The following is a 20,384-nucleotide window of genomic DNA, read 5'->3' on the forward strand; positions in this document are numbered from 1 at the left end:
ACAAAGCCGATCCCAGACCCTCACAGCCATCCCCAGACTGACAAAGCAGCCAGTTCTTTTCGCCTTTTTGGGGCGGGCCTTACGGACCGCCTCCAGGAACCCGTGATTGGTCCATCGCTCGAGACAGCAGCAGCCCTCTGCCAATGGGTCGCCGGCATGTCTTGACTGACTGTCAGAGCTCTGGGTGGGGTTCGCTAAGAGGTGGGCAGGAAGAATAAGAAGCCGCCTCTCGGCACACCACCACTGTATGAGCAATGGACAGCCTGCTACACCTCCCGACACATGTAACGTCCGATTACCAAACAACCTAGCTAAACATGCATTTAAAGGGGGGATCTGGACTAATCCTATATTTAATAACCCACTAAGGGCCCATTTCCGCAACAGTATATCCCAGCTCTCACCCAACAAGCTGCCCGGGCAGGGTTGGAGGTGGGGGCATAATTTTGCAGGCCTAAGTTGAGAGCTTTGTTCTTTAGCCAGTTCATTTTTACAGAGCTTGCTAAGCTAAACTCCTGGACAGAATGAACGAAGGCAGAAACATCCTCAGAGTGAATAATTACGTGAAGGTCATCCGCATCGGCAATTGCCTTCACTGGGCTTGCTGCCGACAGGAGGGAGAAACCAAGAAGGCATGGACGCAAACGAATAAGCAAAGGCTTGACTGAAAGTGAGGACAAAAGACCAGATAAGGGGCACCCTTGGCAAATGCCTCTACAAGCAGAAAAAGGCTGACAAAGTATTAACTTTAAGCAAACTGAAAATATCATTGTACAATAATTAGATGTAAGAAATAAAATTAACCCCAAAACCAAAAAGCAAAACCCTGAAAAGCAGTTCTTGATGAGATAACAATGATCGATTGCATTGAAAGCTTTTTCTTGGTCAAAAAAATTTGGTTTGGGCTTCTTCTTCTTTCTTGGTCATTTGGTTTGGGCTTCTAATTCAAAGAAGAACTTGGAAGGAGTAACTAGAAAACACATTCTCCGTTTGGAGCCGGATTGGAGTTCCTCGAGCCCACTTTACACACAGCCCAACAAGGAGGGATTTTTTTCTTCGCCAGAAAAAGGTTATTCCCTTCAGTATAAGAGGACGAGAGGTTTGACTGCTTGGTTAAAATTTCTTTTGAAGCCACTGGTCTTTTGGGTCATCTTGGTCTTTTAGGGTCTAAAGGGTCTTCAACGGTCAAAGGGATCTCAACAGCATAAAGTGTCAAAAGGTACATTTCAATGGTACGTAATTAATAGACGTACGTGTCATCTACAATCAGTGTTCAAACAGAACGTGATTAATAGGTATGTAGTCACATGGCTTCACTGACTGACTGACTGATGGATGGACTGCTCTTCGTTTACATATATGTATGTATGTATATATGCCTGGTGTTGGCTTCATGGTTAGGTGGTGGGCTTGATCTTAGCATCCTGAGTTCAAATCCCACTTTTCTGTTGAATTAATACCAGGTGAGGTTGACTCAACCTGTCATCCTTCCGAGGTCGGCAAAATGAGTGCCAACATGCTGGTATACTGTCGGAGTGGCGACCCATCCAGGATTGTGCCCAATAGCCAAGGAGACTGCTTCGGCAGCACCAACGCTCTGCACCGAGTATGGTCCTAATGAATGTATATATATATATATATATATATATATATATATATATATATATATATATATATATATATATATATATATATATATCCATTCTATAACTATAAAACGACATATATTTTATATATATATATATATATATATATATATATATATATATATATATATATATATATATATATATATATATATATATATATATATATATATGAAAGCAGATCACACAAAAAGGGAAGCAAAGTGCTCTTGTGTCTTAAAAAATATAAAAAGAATACATATGTAATGCCTCGTTCACTTTACCGAAAAAAGTACCACTGATTACTATTGCCATGGCTTGCAAAAGCAGCTTGTAGAGCGCTCACCAAGTGGCGTAAGCACTCCAACGAAACGGTTGATGAGGAAACTGATGTAAAATATGGAGGAGGCAGCATTGCAGGGCCTTTATTAAATTAAATATGCCTATTTGAAAGTGAGATTACATCGTGTTTCCAAGGTATGGCATTTTTGATTAGGCCAAAACAAAATGGCAGATTAAGACCCTGAGAGGTGAACGCTGGATGACCAAAGATAAGCCTTTTAGCTCGCCTGTTCGAAGAACAGAGAGCCATAGCGATACCCCCGGCGTGAGCGTCAGCGTCGGCGTGAGCGTGAGCATGAGCGTGAAAATGTGTGTTTTTGGTGCAAGTAATTTTTTTTCCTTTCTAATGTTTTTTATTGACCACACTATTTTTTTATACACCTGAAATAAATATATATATTTATATATATTTATATATATATATATATATATATATATATATCTGGGCGTATTATGTGATACCGGTCGTCCGTTCCTGTCCGCACTCTAACTCCCAAAGTTTTCAACTTTCACTTTTCATATTTGGTACAGACTGTGGAGACGGTGTGTTGCGACATACGTTCGTCATCTAAAGTGGTTGCCATGGCAACCAGGATGCTGTTTTCCATGTAGTAGCACAATTCTGTATATACCTTCTTGTTCGGGCGTATATTGTGCTCACTTGCGCTCTTGTTACTGATTACAAATACATATATTGCTTTGAAATTATTTGGATCAGACTTCACTGCAATGCTTTATAAAAAATATTAATTATTAGACGAGTCTTTTAAAAACGATAAATGTATAAACAGGCGAGCATTGGGTGGCTTTGACACCAACTCTGGTTTGGTTTGTCATGATGAGAGCAACCTGTTAATTATCTTTGAAAGGATTTTTTTTAATTTGGCCAAATACCCAGTTTTCATTCATACACTCCAATGGAGTTCTCTTAGTATGCCTGCAAGGTTTGGGGCTACTAGGTTTAATGGTTTTGGAGTTATGGAGGAGACACACTGACTGTGATTGACTAACTGACACACGCTGACATTTATTGTATGTATGGATTAATTTGTATTTAGATTGTTCATTTTTATTGTTTTTTGCTTTATGTCACATTTTTTATGTGTTTATATTCAACACTTTATGCATTTTGCTTTGTCTCTGCCCAAATTTCACAAAATGTCTTTCACAAAATGTTTCAAATGTCAGTTTATGATTGAGGGACAACTTCATTTCAATTGAATTACATTTTGACCACAAATTGGAAAACGAACCTGGAGTTGAACAGCACTTTGGCTCTGAATTCATCCTGATTCTGCATGTGCACAGGGGAGTGAGATAATATGTTTTGTCTGTCTGTCTGTCTGCCTGTCTGGCAGTAAAACTGAATATAAAATCATTCCAAACTGGAAACTTCCTCTGAACATTTGCTTTGTTAATAAATATACCTGATCTTGGGTTGCATTCTGCTTGCCTTGTTTGATGGTTTAGGCTGGTTTTAGTGTAGTTTGAGAAGCCGGTGCAAACCGGTCTCGGGCCACGCTCGCAACCAACGCTTGGCTGAATTAGGTCGGTCGCGAGCGTCTATTGGCACTTCACCTGGTTAATGCCGTGATCCCAACAAGTTTTGTGACATGGCAAACAAGCCCAGGAACTTACTTGGGGTTGTTGACTTGGGAGCGGTCCGTTTGACACTACTTGACAGATTTGAACCAGGTAACGAACATTCTCGTTGGTGCAACAATATGATCGACAAGCAATGCAGAATATAGGTTGAAATATAAACATAGGTCATGTGGTCTGGCCACTTTGTTGGATTTTAGATAAAACCTTTGAAAACGTTCTTCTCTGCAACCACTTAACCGATGACATTTTGGTTATCAAACTTTTATGCCAATGGGTACGCGAAGATATACTTAAAGGTCCACAGAATCAGAAATTTAAATTTTTGGGTTTTTTTTGATTTGATGCTATTGATTTTTAAGTAATAAACAAAGAACTGAACATTGTTTTTAATTCTAATTTTTTGAGGTGTTGAAGTTAAAAAAATTTTTTTTTAAAAACCCAACCTGCTTGATACTGCCCCGAAAAGTTTCAGAAAACCTCCATGGTCATTGTCATCTGTGTGATGTCATCACGAGTATGATTGTCTCTGCACACAATTAATAATGATTGCACAACTCACTTCAGACTCATCAGGAAGTGAATTTTACGAATAGTTTTCTGATCAACAATCCTCAGATTACGACGATAGTCAAAATCATGATGGAGAAGGTGCTGTCAGACCGTACATGTATGCACCCAAGTTGGAAATTTGGGACGACTGTGCACGAAATACTGTACCTGATGTTCATAACAATCGGGACGACGTCGAAGAAAGACTCGGCAATAACTACTGGTAAGTGGTAAATTGGAGAGCTATAATGTGGTAAACGTGGAGTTTGTGGTATTTTGATGCAACACTTCTTGGTAATTATTGTCGTAACTAGAACGGTATTCGGTGGAGCGCATACTTCTGCCAGGCTGAACAGTTTACATTTTATATCCCACTGATAGGCCAGATCTGCTGACCTGAACCAAAATCTAATTGGCTTTGTCTCGTCACCGACCCAACTCATTAACCAAGTTTTGTCATCCATCCACAACTTTTTGAAATGGCATGCCATATATAGTTTTGGCATGATCTCTCAATGGTGAAGAATCACTTCAGAAATTACAGCATCTGGATCCAGATCTTCACCAAAATCAAATCGATTGGTCCTTGTCACACAACCAACCTGTCCACCACATTTCATCCGAATCCGTCGCTAACTTTTTGAGATATCCTGCTCATGATCAAACAGACAGACGGGTGAAAACATAACCTCCATCCACATTCGTTTGCAGAGGTAACAATGCTCCAGAACACAATGCACCATCTAACAAAGTAACTTGTAAATAATTTGTGGCACCTGTGTCTTGAAGAATCTGGACTCGATTGTCCTGTTGTGCCTTCTCCAGTGGGGGCATTATCTTGAGTGCATGATCAGAATATGCAACCAGAGAAACTATTCTCCTTTGTTACGTTGTATATTGACCTGGTTGGTAGCAGCATAGTGGTAATTACCCAGTGCATGTGAAGTGAAAAGTGGGGTTAAACAACTGGTCGGTTGAATTTGTCTCTGCCCATCCACAAATGTCAGTTGATGATTGAGGAACAACTTCATTTCAATTGAATGTTATATTTTGACCACAAATTGGAAAACGAACCTGGAGTTGAGCAGCACTTTGGCTCTGAATTCATCCTGATCATGCACGTGCACAGGCGAGTGAAATAATATGTTTTGTCTGTCTGCCTGTTTGGCAGTCAAACTAAATTTAAAATCATTCCAAACTGGAAACTTACTGTTTTTAAGGATGTCATAAAGGACACAAACAAATGGCAAAGATAATTAATGTAATGTGTTAAATAAGGTGGTGTAAAAGATTCTGCAGCAACGGCAGTAATGTTCCAAAAAAAACGTTTTCTTTTTATTATTATTTTTTTTCCTGCAGCCTTTAAAATCTTTATTTTATTTCAATTAAAATATGCAGTAGATACGAGAACACCGTATTGCACAAATCGCCTTTTTGGCACTTTCAAAACCCGTCCGTTTGGCAGTAATTCGACAAAATATTACGGCTTTTTACGTCATCCCGACCAATCAAATTATCCGCTCGCAGGCCCCGCCAATATTTTCCTTTCTCACGACTGCGTGGGGTAAGGCGTTCTATGAAATCTCTGGTTTGAAATGTTTCACAATCATTTGCTTGTACTTAAGGAATTTTCCTTTGTTTAAAAACAGGCTATCTATTTATTGGTGTAACGTAGATACTTCCCTTGTTGATTCGGCGAGAACCATCATTGATGAAATATGATGGCCAAATTTGTCAAATGCTTGTGTTCGGCCATCAATTTACTTTTCACCCTTTTCAGAGACGGGGATGGAAAGTGCCAATACTCGAGATTTTATGCAGATTAAATTGACAGATATCACAATGAAATGCAAGTTGCATGTTAATTAACTATGGATAAAAGCAGAGGTGCCATCCTCCTCCTCCCCCCCCACCCCCCTTTTAATTGAAATAGCATGAAGCTTTGAATGTTGGCTTCAAAAGTCAAATTACTCATGAAAACTAAATGAAATTGGGGCGGAGGGGGAGTAGGTGTGAAGGATTGAGGGTGAGGTGAGTCGATTTGAGATGTACAAATAAATGTGCAATGCTGTGTTGCAGCTAATGGACATCTGAAAATGTCACAAGAGGACCTTCAAAGCAAATTCGAAGAATCTCTCGGGGTGAGAAATGTGCATCCGTTTACTTTTATTTCGATGAACCACTGAAGAACCGACTTTCCGTCGTGTTTGATGGTAAAGATCATTTTGTGCAGCTTAACGTTGTCTTTTGGTTAGAGAGTAAAAGGACGGTTGTCTGTAAATCTAAAGGCCCGGCCACAATGACATGGGGCCTTAGGTGTTTTTTGTGGCTTTTGCAGGTGATTGAGGAACTAAAATTGCGGTTAGATGCTGCAAAGCAAAAGGAGGATGATAGTGCTGTGGTTCTCCAAGTTTTTCAGCAACAGGTGGGATTGCAAATGGATTTGTCACATATACATATATATATATATATATATATATATATATATATATATATATATATATATATATATATATATATATATATATATATATATATATATATATATATGGTCACAGAGTTTTGCATGCATTGTTTGAGCCATACTATAATGATTTTGAATTGTAAGACGTGATGCAAGACATTTCACCGACCAAGCCATTTGGCTTGTTTTCTATTTGGCAAGTCATTGGATTTTGAGTCTCCAACCTTGACTCTGATACCCAAGTAACTTTTTTTTTCCTCAATTTGTAGACTGTGCTGAATCGAGCCACATCACATCACCAGGCCAAGATACAAAAGACTCATGAAAACATGCGAGCCTTGGAAAAGGTAATATCGAAGAGAGGAGCTTCTGCTAAGTACATGAGCTAACTCCACGACCTCAAATTAATCCCTAAAATTGTTCGTCACACAAGCCCAAGTACTAACCCCAGTACTAATGCCTGGGCATTGTTGCGTGTGGAGGGGAAATGACTATGCATGTCGCTTATTAATACCTCTGCCACCGAAGGTGGATGGAGTTTATGTTTTCATCTCTATTTGTCTGTATCTTTGTTTGTTTGTTTGCCTATTGGCAGGACATCTCAAAATGTTATGGACGGATTCAGATGAAACTTTGTGGATGGCTTGGTTGTGTGACAAGGACATTTATTTGATTTTAGTGAAGATCTGGATCCTATGGTTTTTAAAAAAAATTCACTCAGTGATTGTTCACAATTGAGAGAGAGGGCCAAATACGATATATAGCAAGATATTTCAAAGTACGGATTATGACAAAACTTGGTGGATGAGTTGGATCCATCACCATCCATTGGGACCACACTCTGTGCAGAGCATTGGTGCTGTCGAAGCAGTTTCCTTGGCAATTGGGCACAATTCTGGACGGGTCGCCACTCCGACACATGATACCAGCATGCTGGCACTCATGTTGCCGACCTCGGAAGGATGACAGGCCGAGTTAACCCCACCTGGTATGAATTCAACAGCCGAGTGGGATTTGAACACAGGATCCTCAGATTCCAAGACCACCACCCTTACCATTCAGCCAACACCAGGCATATGAGTTGGATAGGTTACGAGAACAAGCCAATTAGATTTTGATTAAGGTCTGGATACAGATTTGGCCTATCAATGCGATGCAAAACATAAACTGTTCAGAGTGATGGAGGTATGTGCTGTTCTCATTCCCTTTTTTAAAAAATATACAGTCCAATATCAAGGCTTGTGGACGAGTTAGACCATTAAACATATAAGGACATGACAGAACAAAAGGAACAGTAGAAATAGAAATGGGGGGGGGGGGGAACAAACCAACAGCAGGGGTGAGGGACAAAATAGAAGGAGACTTGGACAAATGAGGGATATGGGAAAGAATGAAGGGTAGGGAAGGTATAGGGCGGACAAAATGGATACAGAAGCAAACTTTGACAGAAGAAACGGTGGAAACTTGGTTAGGGTGAATGAGGTTAGAAGCCTTTTCTTTACACAGCTATTCATCAACTCTTCTGCACTCTTAAACCCTCTACTATTTCAATGGCTTGAGTCCTTGGTGCCACAGATTGGTTGGAGCAGTCTGCTTTCTATTGCTCAACTAAACAGCTTTCAATATTCTTCGCACATCAAAGGTATGAAAAAACATTATCAACGACACGTGTGCAGGAATGAGAAGTTTACACGCCCCCTTGACGCAGATACTCGACGCACCATTTCTGTGGTGCACTTTAACAGTTAGTATGAAAAGTTGGTTCTGCTGGAAAAGGTGAAACTGTACATTGTTCTAACAAGTCATTATTTCCTGAGAAGCTCCCCTCTTGAATTGCTGGAAGGAAATTCCTTTCTTTTTCCACTTGTCCGAACAAGTTTAGCATTGGTCACAACAAACAGGGTAATAAAATTTAAATACAAATACAATCATATCATTTAATCTTGATACAATCTTTGTTCACTCGACCCAATCCCATATTATGGGGTGCTTCAAATCTATTCACTGCAAATCTATTTTCAGTCCTCGCATGATGATCACCGTTTTCCCTTCTCTTTTCTATCTAACTTACAATGGTCACATATGTAACTAGAATGGCACTCTGTAGAGCGCATATCTCCGCTCGGCTGAACAGTTTACATTTTGTATCCCACTGATAGGCCGGATCTGCATCTGGACCTGAACCAAAATCTAATCGGCTTGTTCTTGTCACCTACCCAACTCATCCACCAACTTTTGTCATAAGCCGTCCATAACTTTTTTTAAATCGTGCTTTGTATCGGTTTTTGGCCCCATCATCTCTCAATGGTAAAGGCCCAGTCACACCTTGACGTTTTAGCCAGCAATGGCAACGTATCAAAGTGTATGTAAAACGCTGGCTTACGCTGAACTTTTGATGTTTTTTTTTAAAGATTCGGACGTATTCATAACGAGTTGGTCGTATGCATAACATATTAGTAACGGACACAGAACGTTTCGTTGTCTTATAGATAACTTATACCAACGAATGCTTAGCCTGTTGTCGGCGTTCACAACCTATGCCCAACAATAGTCTAACTTATGCATAGCGCGCTGCACGTATCGCCGACGATGACGTGGCGTAGGTTATGAAAAGGCTGCCGCACAATGATTTAAATCATAACCGCCGAAGAAATGGAAGTGTCAACATCGCAGTCACACCTTGGCGATCTTGCCAGTGTATGCCGACCTCTGAAAAATGTGTCTAAAACGCTGGCGCACGTCGAATACGGTATGGGTAAGTTTGGTATACGTGAATAGAATGCTAAAGTACGCTATCATACATCGTCGTAAGTGGAGTACGTCTTGTACTTTTAAACGTGTTGAAAATTTTATGACGTACTTGCCGTATGCCTCACACGTTCTGCATGCGATGGGAATAAGTTGTACGCATGAAATGCGATCGTTGACACACGTCGACACACGTTACTTGTAAGTTACTCACAAGTCGAAACACGTCAGTGTTCCAGACTCCCTGGTTTTTTTTTCCCTCCTTCGGTATGACGGTGATGTTGACACTTCGATTTCTAGTGTGGTTATAATATAATATAATTAAAAGGCTGCCGCTCAACGATTTAAATCATAACCGCACTAGAAATCGAAGTGTCAACATCACAGTCATACAGAAGAAAAAAAAAAATTAAAAAAACCAAAAAAAAAAACCAGGGAGTCTGGAACACTGACGCTAACCATTACATTGACGTGTTTCGACTTATGAGTAACAAGTAACGTGTGTCAATGATCACGTAACGTACCTACAACACGTTACTCATAGGTTAGAAATAAGTTTCGGGTACGCTAAACATTACCTCGACGTGTTTCGACTTATGATTAACTTACAAGTAACGTGTGTCTACGATCGCGTAACGTGCCTACAATACGTTACTCATATGTTAGAAATAAGTTTCGGGTACGCTAAACATTACCTCGACGTGTTTCGACTTATGATTAACTTACAAGTAACGTGTGTCTACGATCGCGTAACGTGCCTACAATACGTTACTCATATGTTAGAAATAAGTTTCGGGTACGCTAAACATTACCTCGACGTGTTTCGACTTATGATTAACTTACAAGTAACGTGTGTCTACGATCGCGTAACGTGCCTACAATACGTTAATCATATGTTAGAAATAAGTTTCGGGTACGCTAAACATTACCTCGACGTGTTTTGACTTATGATTAACTTACAAGTAACGTGTGTCGACGATCGCGTAACGTGCCTACAACTTATGGCCAGCGTAGCGGAACGTGCGAGTCATACGCTGGCATACGTCGAAAAATTTCAAGCATGCTAAAATTTGAGGACAACTGCAAAGTACAACGATGAAAGCCAGGGTACTACGACGTACGGCAGTGTTTTTCAGCGTACTCTCAATGTTTCCAAAACTTACCCATAACGTATTCGATGTGCGCCAGCGTTTTCGACAAATTTTTCAAAAATCGGCATAAGCTGGCTAAAACGTCAAGGTGTGACTGGGCCTTAAAGAATGGCTGAATTTTTTTAAAAAGAAATCCTCATGTCCATCCCTGGATCTTCACTAAAATCAAATCAATTAGTCCTTGTCACACACCCAACCTGTTCACCACGTTTTGTTGGAATCCGTCCATAACTTATTGCGATATTCTTCTCACAGACAGACAGGGGTGAAAACATAACCTCCGTCCACCTTGGTTGGCTGGGAAAATCCTATTCATTTGCAATTGGACACTGACTTTGACACCAATACAAATTTCTATTGCAGACCCTCGACATCAAAATGCTACATATATCGAACAAACGGTTTCAAATGGAGCACCTCACCACCATTAGAGCATTTAAATTGCATCGGATGTGGCAATAAATGTGAATTTGTTGCTCCCAGCTTGCCAGCTCGACGACAGAAGAAGCCATTTGCAGTTTTACCGTCGCCATCCTTACCCAATTTAGAATCCCTTGCGGACACGGGCAACTTGCTAGTTACAGTAGTTTTCAAAAGCTATCGGCTGGTTTCTGTTCCTTTTCCTCCTTAAAGAGCATTGAGGGAATTATCAAGGCTCGGTGTTTTCTTGTCCCAGTGAGGTCAACTCTTGGATCGATCCAAACTCCTGAAAATCGAATCGTGCCAAAACTGCACTGCTTGTTTGTTTTTCATCCATAATTCCTTCTCATCAAGCACCTTCAACCTTCTGAGACAGAGACAGAGACAGAGTGTTTTGCACTGACAACCACAAAGGAATGTCCAACATGAGTGCATGCCGGGTTTTTTTTTTCCTGTGTAGTTTCCAGCCAGTATCTAATTTTGCACATCTGTGGCTGAGTTGCATGATACCCTTGTGAACTTTGAAACCAGGATTGGATTTTAATGATGTCGTCTTCATCACCTCCAAATCACTTTCCTCAGAGCTGGAATTTTAAGCAAGGTAAAGAGAATAGTCAAATTGAGCGAGTCGGTGAATATGGTGGGTGCATCAATTGTTCATATTAACCACAATCCTTTGCACGTTGCGCTGACGCAAGATGCATATGATGATGGAACATTGTCGTGAATAATCCGCATCCCTTTTGTGAGAAATCCATTTCATTTGCATTTGATTTATGCATGATGTTTTCGTTGGTTGTGCAGCTGTGCCGCTGATGCAGTCCCCCCCCTGTAGGTTTGAGAAGGAATTTGAAATTAGTTTGGGGTGCCGGCGATAGCTCGACGACTCTTCATGAAGGACGACATGGGATATTTAACATCCACCAACTAATGTGAGCAGAATAAGATGGGATGCTCAGTTTAATGTCCGTCCGAGAGATGGCACACACATTGATTAATCGCCCTGCCTGCCTGTGAAACACCAGGGTGACAGTTGATGGCTGATTTTGGATTCAAACGCAGGATCAACATCTTTGAGGACCAGACGCATGACAAAAACAAAATATTGGAAAGGATTCCACAGGACAAGAAGTTCTGAAGAACACTTAGCTCTGCCTGTGAGTCTTCTTTTGCAGTGTCAGCAGCCAGGAAACCCATCATGTTGCCACTTTGTTCATGTTTTGTTGGTTATGAAGAATGTCGCACGCTGACCAATGACTAATTATGAGGTCGGGCCCGTTTGTGTCTGCAAATACTCTGATCTTTATACTGCATCTTTGCTATCATTTCCTCACTTTGAGTACATGAAGATGTCCACTTCTGGTTAATCATGAACGCTGAACTGATCACACTCAAAATGTCTCCACACCTGTGTTTCACAATGTATCATGAACATAAACTGCACAGATGTGGTCATGGATTTTCTGTAATTTCTTTACCTGCCATTGTAGGAACTTCACCATTGCTTGATACTCCAGTTTTTCCAACTTTTAATTTGAATTTCCACTTTAATAATAATACCATTCCTTTCGTGCCGTAAAGGCACATCGGGTTTCCGAGGCAGTTTCATTGGCAAGTCGTACAGTCCTGCTTTGGTCGCCACTGCGATGCAGGTTACCCCGAATGTTTATTACCCCAGTACCCTGGTACTCATTTCGCCGACCTCGGCAGGATGACAGGCTGAGTCAACCCCACCTGGTGTTGATTCAATGGTAGACAGGCTCAAAGTCAGGACCTTAAGGTCTCAAGCCAGACACCTTAACCACGAAGCCAACACAAGGCTTGACCTTCCACTTTATTGCACATTAATTACTGCAACATACTTGAGTGGAAAGAATGTTGCTTTTGATTTCACATGGATATACTTCAGAAAGATGCACACTATTGATGTTGGTGTGAATGTCGCATGCACAACATTCATTCCTTCATTGTCTGGGGGGTGGAAGGGAACATTTCTGTGACCTCTCGGTACACTATACATTGTCAGCACACAGGTTGTTTCCTCTCCCCAGGCTCAAAATGTCGGTAGTTGATGGAGCCTTCTCCGTCGTTTGAATGTATTCCACATTACCACTGCCAATCTGTTTTGCTTTTTCCTCTAACCTGCAATATCGCTGCGACCCATTCCTGCTCAAATCGATTCCTGAAATCCTAGTCCATTTGCTGACTGTTTCCCAAGTGGAATGCTACGTGTCCTTCATCATTTTCAAACTTTACTCGATTTAATATAGCTGCGAGGCCGATGCAGATGGTAGACATTGGTCTCTCGATCACTCAGACATGATCAGATCACCCCGATCCACCCATCAACTGTCTTTACTCCCAGTGTTCCACCGGATTCATTTTTTTAATTCTCTTATTTTATTACATCTGTCCACTGACTTGCCACTTCTAATGTTGTTGACTTTTTATCTACCTTCACAACATTCATTCTCTTCCTTCAGCCAACCTTATCTCAACACCCTCTGCTTTTGGACCTTGTTTAAAAAAAATATTTGATCATGCCTTTTCTTCCAATTCTATTCATTCTTATTGTTAGTTGTTCTTTCACCTGTATTCCCACTTTCAATTCTATTCTTGAAGCTTTTTTTTAATTTTTTTTAATTGACTTTTGATAAATTAATAAATTTCCTCCTGTAAAAGTACAGAACCCACTTTGAGAATGAGCTTGAAAAGTGATTGATGTATTAACTTATCTCATTGCATTAATAAATACAAACTGCTCAGGAAAGAATGTATACTCAAAACAATATAGCATCATTTGAATGCTCTGGATTATACAGCATTGTATTTGAAATTGCTTTTCTTCTTTATGTAAAACAACTTGATCATATCTCACCATGAGGTTGCTCACACACTTACTGAGATTTTTATATACTTTTTTTTTTATTTCGATTGTGCGTCCAACCACAGAGCTCATTGCTCCAGGAAGTCGATTTCTCTGAAAAACTTTGATTTTATTATACCAGATTAACAACTGTGACCCACTAGGAGGTGAATGAACTACGATGGGAGGTTGAATCTAGTATGGAGAAGATGGAAGAGGTGGGGAAGGGTTGGCTGGATCGCTATGACAGGTAAGCAATTCATTTAAAGATTGTTCATAAGAGAATTGTAAAAATGCTAGCTTGTCTTTTTTGAGGGAGGAGGGAGGAAGAGGGAGGTTTGTTTGTTAACCTCCGCCATCGAAGATAGATGGAGGTTACTGTTTTCACCCCTGTCTGTTTGTTTGTGAACAGTATTGCGGAAAAACTCCTCGACGGATTTCGACGAAACTTGGTGGGGGGATTAGGTATGGTCCAAGGATCATGCCATTAGATTTCGGACTTGGTCCAAAGTCCAATATGGCAACCATTTTGAAAAAATATTTGAATTTTTGTTTTTGCATTTCTACATGTTTTAAGTGATTTCCAACACCCCCCCCCCAAAAAAAAAATTGTTGGAGAAAAAAAAACAATTTTGCAACTTTTTTTTCAATGAAATTTCGATTTTTTTTTTATTTTTTTATTTTTTTTTTGCATTTCTACATGTTATAAGTGATTTCCAACAAAAAACGTGCCAAACTTATAATTGCAGCTGATTTTGGAACTTCAGGTGGATATACCCACGTAAAATCAATTTCTGTCTCAAGGAATCTAGTTATGACGAATGAATTGAGTATGTAAAAGTTAAAAGTAAAAGGGAAAGTTGCAAACTATAACTCTGTGAGTACTGTTGATGTCAAATTGAATGAATAGGATATCAGGTTCACTTGAGTGACCTAGCAGTATTGGCGGTGGAGGTTTTGCACTCTACCGAGTGCTCCCCCTCTAGTTTCTTCATTTGTTTGTTTATTATGTGTGTATATATACATACATAGTGGCGTGCGCCTGTAATCCGGCTACTCGGAGGCTTGGGTTGGAGGATCGCTTGAGGACGGGGGCTCTGCGCTGGGCCGTGCTATGAGAGGGTGTAGGGCAGCCCGGAATCATGGCGAAACCCAATCCTTATCCCTCTGTCGTAAGAGGCGACCAGGGTTGCGTCAGGAAGGGCATCCGGCGTAAAACCTGTGCCAAATCAGTCTGCGGATCATAACAGATGATCCGCTGTGGCGACCCCTAACGGGAACAGCCGAAAGACGAACAACAGCATATATACGTACATATAATTTATCCTTTTATAAAGTCCTGGAAGGATTTCTAATATAATATCATGCACAAACAGCAAACATGTCTTAAAATAAATAAAAAAATAAAATAAAATTTTGTAAAATAATGTTACAGCCACTTCCAATGTTCCACTGGATTCATTTTTAAATTTTCTTACTTTATTACATCTGTCCACTGACTTGCCGTTTCTAATATTGCTGAGTGTATTATGAGGGGGTTAATCCCGTTTCTCCTTTGAAGAACTGGACCTGGGGCCACCGTTCACAATTAACTTTGTGGTGTGGTGGGTTGCCAAACAACCATGAGTGCCAATCAGTTAACCATGAGTTCCAGTGTCCACCGTCTAATTTGCCGTTTAATTGGAGGTCACATGGCCTCATGACCGGGAACACGCCCTCGGTGATGCACCAATCTTATCTTTATTAGATCTTAAGTAGGGCGGCTGAGTGTTTACCGCTGGTGCATGCCGACTCTGCCAGTTTAATTAGTTTGGCAATTACCTCCCAGTCTATCTAGGTTTGGACAATGCTGGATCAATGGAAGGAAAGGACAATCATGGACAGGTTGAAACTTCAACAAGGAATTTATTATTTACAATAAAAATAAATAAACTGAAGGACTTTTTATTTCCTTGTCGATTAAATGGGTGAATTCAAATCAAATGTTCAATCAACAAAATAATCTCAATCAAATAAAGAATTCAACAAGCATTTATAGAAAAATTGACAAAGACCAGATGCTTATCACTATGCCTGACTTAACAATTAAACACGAGACATGGGTACCCATCAGACCATTCGGGGGAATAGAAATCCGGCCTTGGCTTACCAGGGCAGAGGTCATCATGCATCTAATAAAATAACCCAAAATGTGTAAGCGTGTCTTGGTCTGTCTGCTCTTTGAATGAGCTCTCCACAGCTTGGCTTGTTTGTTATTAGTGCTTTGTCTCGCCATGCACCCACCCGCAAACATGCTCGAAAACCAATCAATGTCACGTCATCATTCCCAAGAACAAGGGACGCCAAGAACCAGGGGCGTCAAGAACTAGGAACGACCAGAACCAGCAGGAACGGTCCAACTGTTATCAACTACCGTTGCAACTGTCATCAGGATCTCTCAGCAACTCACTCATCAGGCGGTCCTGCCGTCCTTTTATAGATGACCAGTGTGGGCGGAGCCTCAAGCACAACTTCAGCCAAATCCAGCTTGCTTGTTGGTGCATTCATGCATGAGATCTCTAACCGTCCATTCTCGCGCTCATTCTCTCCTGACCATCAAACAAGATGCAACTCCCAATTAACACAGGCCTCGCTTACGTTGCCATGTTTCGGGTGCTGGACGAACGCCAAAAAGCGGCAATTTGCCAGAATAAACGAGCGGAAACTTGATGTGCTCACAAATCGTTAACGGGTAATCATCCCCTCTTTGTTTAGCCCGAAAGGAAGAAGTCAGTCAGCGTCCATAGAGCTGTTGAACGGAGTGTCGATCACCGATGGAAAAAGGTGGGTGTCGAACGTCAATAGAAAAAGGTGAGTTCCTGAGGTAAACGATTCAAGACCACAGCCATGTTTGACCGTCAGAATGAACTTTTCAGGAAAAGCCTGCAGTGTGATTAATGACTCAAATGTCCTGCAAATCCAATGTGAAAATGACAACCAAAATAAAATGTGTAAATAAATCGTGTATTTCCAAGCCAATGTGTCTTGATGGAAAGGGAATAGAATGAGTCTCCGTTGGGCTAACGGCTACCTTATCGCGTGCACGAACGGTGAATATCGCTCATGCAGAAATGAAAACTGACGTAAAATCATACGTCATGAACGTGTCGTAGAGAGGAAAAGGTTATCCCATAAGAAAGAAGGGGAACCTATTCTCTACCCTTCTCCAACACATCAAAGAGTTAGAATCCCACCAGACAAGGGGATGGGTCGATTCTAAACATGCATTTATGGAAATAACCGAGGACTGAGTTATTTCCATAACTGTGGTCCTCAGTCCTCAGATAAAATAATGCAGGTCTGAGGACCTGGATGTTGTGTGCATTAGTCAGACCCGATTCTGAAATCCACAATATAAAATATATAAAATGTCTTTAAAAAAAAAAAAAAAAAAAGTCTTAAAATAAAAAATATCAAAATATATATATAATGTTTTAAAATAAAAAAAATTTTACAATGTTAAAAAAAAAAAATTTCCCTTCTGACCTCACTCCTCCCGCAACCATCGGTCTTCCTCTTCCTCCTCCTTTTTGCTGATCGACCTTTCCATTCACACTTTGATCGTAAAGGTATTCACCATACACTTTCAACATCTTTTCTTCAACCTTTTCCTTCGTTCTACCCCCCTCTTACCTAATCTTAAAAATATATAAAAGATAGTGCTTCCTACCGTACTAACAAGTTGCCTATATATACCTTCACAATCCTGTTTGAGATACGCTCCACCCGACTTTTTAATTTGGTTATATTGTTTATTTTTGTTGTTTTTTTGATGTATTTTATTATAATTAACTCCTCTTCCTCTTCAAAAGGCTGCTTTCAAATTGATCCTTCAATCATTCCCTGTCTAAAAATTCCGACAGACGAGAGTTTCGGCAGGGGCTGCTTGCAGCCTATGTTGATCTCTGTAAAGTGTTCGATCCAGTGAATCGGGATGCCCTCTGGAGGATTCTTGGTCTTCGTGGGGTGCCACCAAAACTGATCGATCTGATGTCTGAACTCTACTCTGGTACTGAGAATGCTGTAAAGTGTGGTGGTACCATCTCTGACTTATTTCCAGTTGTTACTGGAGTTTGTCAGGGGTGTGTACTGGCCCCCACACTTTTCAGCACTTGTATGGACTGGATTTTAGGGAGGATGTCGGAAAGATCAAGCTGCGGTGCATCGTTTGGGAATGTCAAGATCTCGGACCTTGATTTCACAGATGATGCAGTCATCTTTGCGGAGACTTTAGACATCCTTTTGGGGGCCCTCGAGGTGCTGAATGAGGTGTCTGAGCCGCTGGGATTACGGGTTTCTTGGGTCAAAACAAAGTTCCAGGCTTTCAATGACATCTTGGATGCTGCTGTCCTGTCTGTGTCTCTTTGTGGTGAGGATGTTGAGGTCGTGGAGAGATTCACTTACCTTGGCAGTGATATTCATGTCTCTGCTGGTTGTGAGTCAGAGGTCTATAGACGTCTGAGACGGGCCTGGGGAGTCATGGATTCACTGGATCATGGGGTGTGGCGCTGCCGGTACCTGTGCGGGAGGACGAAAGTCCGAGTCTTCAGGTCCTTGGTGCTTCCAGTCTTGCTCTATGGATGCGAGACTTGGACTCTGACCAAGGATCTGAGACGGAGACTTAATTCCTTTGGTACCAGCTCTCTTCGGAGAATCCTTTGCTATCGCTGGTCAGATTTTGTGTCCAACGAGCGGTTGCTGAGAGCGACTCGGATGAGATTTGTTACCTGCATGGTCCGTGAGCGTCAGTTGCGGCTGTATGGACATGTGGCTCGTTTTCCTGACGCTGATCCTGCTCACCAGATTCTCTCAGCGAGGGAGTCTCGTGAGTGGAGGAGGCCAATGGGCCGATCACGTGCCTCGTGGTTGCAGCAGGTTCACCAGCATCTCGAGGAGATGGGGATGGGCCTGGCATCTGCCTGGGGGAAGGCCAGACGGAGGCCCCTGGAGTACCGGCGGAAAGTGGACGCAGCGACGGGCGGTTCTGGCATATGCTCCCATACCTGACCCCCCCCCCCCCAACGTTTTTAAACACATCTCTGCTTGAAAATCTGAAGAACCCCAGTTTGCAATTGCGGTTCGTTTTCCATCAATTGTTCTTTTTGTCCATCTTCAGTGTCAAACCTTTCCTTATCTGTTCCCTCCTCTACAACTCTCTTGTATCCTACCCACTCTATTCCTTAAGGCGCTGTCACACCTTGACGATTTAGCCAGCGTATGCTGACTTGTGAAAAAATTGGCTAAAACGCCAGCACACGTCGAATACGTTATGGGTAAGTTTGTATACGTTAAGAGCACGCTGAAAAACGCTGCCATACGTCGTAGTACGCTGGCTTTCATCGTTGTACTTTACGGTTGTCCTCAAATTTTAACATGCTTGAAATTTTTACGACGTATGGCAGCGTATGACTCGCACGTTCCGCTACGCTGGCCATAAGTTGTAGGCACGTTATGCGATCGTTGACGCACGTCGACACACGTTACTTGTAAGTTACTCATAAGTCGAAACACGTCGAGGTAATGATTAGCGTACCCGAAGCTTATTTATAACCTATGAGTAACTTGTTGCAGGCACGTTACACGATCGTTGCACACACGTCGAGGCACGTTACTTGTAAGTTACTCAAGTAGAAACGCGTCGAGGTAATGCTTAGCGTACCCAAAACTTATTTATAACCTATGAGCAACGTGCTTTGAACCTATGTGTAACGTCTCTCCAACGCATATTGACGTATGTAGACGTATTTGATTGACGTGTTCCGGACGACCACAGAACTTGCTGAATGCGTTTCTAATTTACAGCTACTGTATAATGGCGTATTGGCAGCGTTAAAAAAAAAACAACCACAACAATAACTTCCGATATTTTGTCACGTGCCGTTACGTCACGTCCGATTGCCTCTTCAGTTTGCTCATATCTTATTCTTAGTTCCTCCTCTGTGAATATTTCTGTTTGAGGATATTGTCACGTCGACGTCGAAACTTAAAAGCAAATGTCCGAATATATTTTAAAATTCGTGATAGACTAAAAAAAACAAAAAACAAAACAACAACAAGAACTTCAGATATTTCGTCACGTGCCTTCACGGAGCCAAGGAGAAAAAAAGAAAATGTGCCTTGACGGAGAAAATAAGTTTCGGGTATGCTAAACGTTACCTCGACGTGTTTCGACTTAGGAGTAACTTACAAGGAACTTGTGTCGACGTGTGTCAACGATCGCATATCGTGCCTACAACTTATTCCCAGCGTAGCGGAACGTGTGAGCCATACGGCGAGTACGTCGTTAAATTTTCAGCATGCTTGAAATTTCACGACGTATGAGACGTACCACGAAATATGACAGCGTACTTCATCGTTTTTCAGCGTGCTCTTAACGTATACACAACTTACCCATAACGTATTCGACGTGTGCCAGCTTGGTTCGGCAAATTTTTCATAGGTCGGCATACGCTGGTTAAATCATCAAGGAGTGACTGTGTGTTTAACACTTTCAATTTTCAGGCGGTTATGATTTAAATCGGCGTGCGGCAGGTTTTTAACAGGCTACGCCACGAGTTCGTCGGCGATACGTGCAG

At 41.3% G+C, this 20,384-nt stretch overlaps 1 protein-coding gene across 2 annotated transcripts in view; it reads left to right on the plus strand.

Moving 5' to 3' along the window:
* Positions 1–20,384, plus strand: part of CCDC125 (coiled-coil domain containing 125) — a 76,925-nt gene that overhangs the window by 10,124 nt on the left and 46,417 nt on the right. Inside the window, exons 2-5 of one of the 2 annotated variants that reach the window (XM_085868150.1) lie at positions 6,201–6,262; positions 6,460–6,546; positions 6,855–6,932; positions 13,935–14,020. In XM_085868150.1, coding sequence (XP_085724276.1) covers positions 6,201–6,262; positions 6,460–6,546; positions 6,855–6,932; positions 13,935–14,020 — 313 coding nt within the window. Of the gene's footprint in view, positions 1–6,200; positions 6,335–6,459; positions 6,547–6,854; positions 6,933–13,934; positions 14,021–20,384 lie in introns of those variants that run through there. The other variant, XM_085868160.1, reaches the window with a different exon arrangement.

Source organism: Eptatretus burgeri, chromosome 2 (genome assembly GCF_056783735.1).
Source record: "Eptatretus burgeri isolate ZD-2024b chromosome 2, Ebu_testis_v1, whole genome shotgun sequence".
In the NCBI taxonomy this organism is placed as follows: domain Eukaryota; kingdom Metazoa; phylum Chordata; class Myxini; order Myxiniformes; family Myxinidae; genus Eptatretus; species Eptatretus burgeri.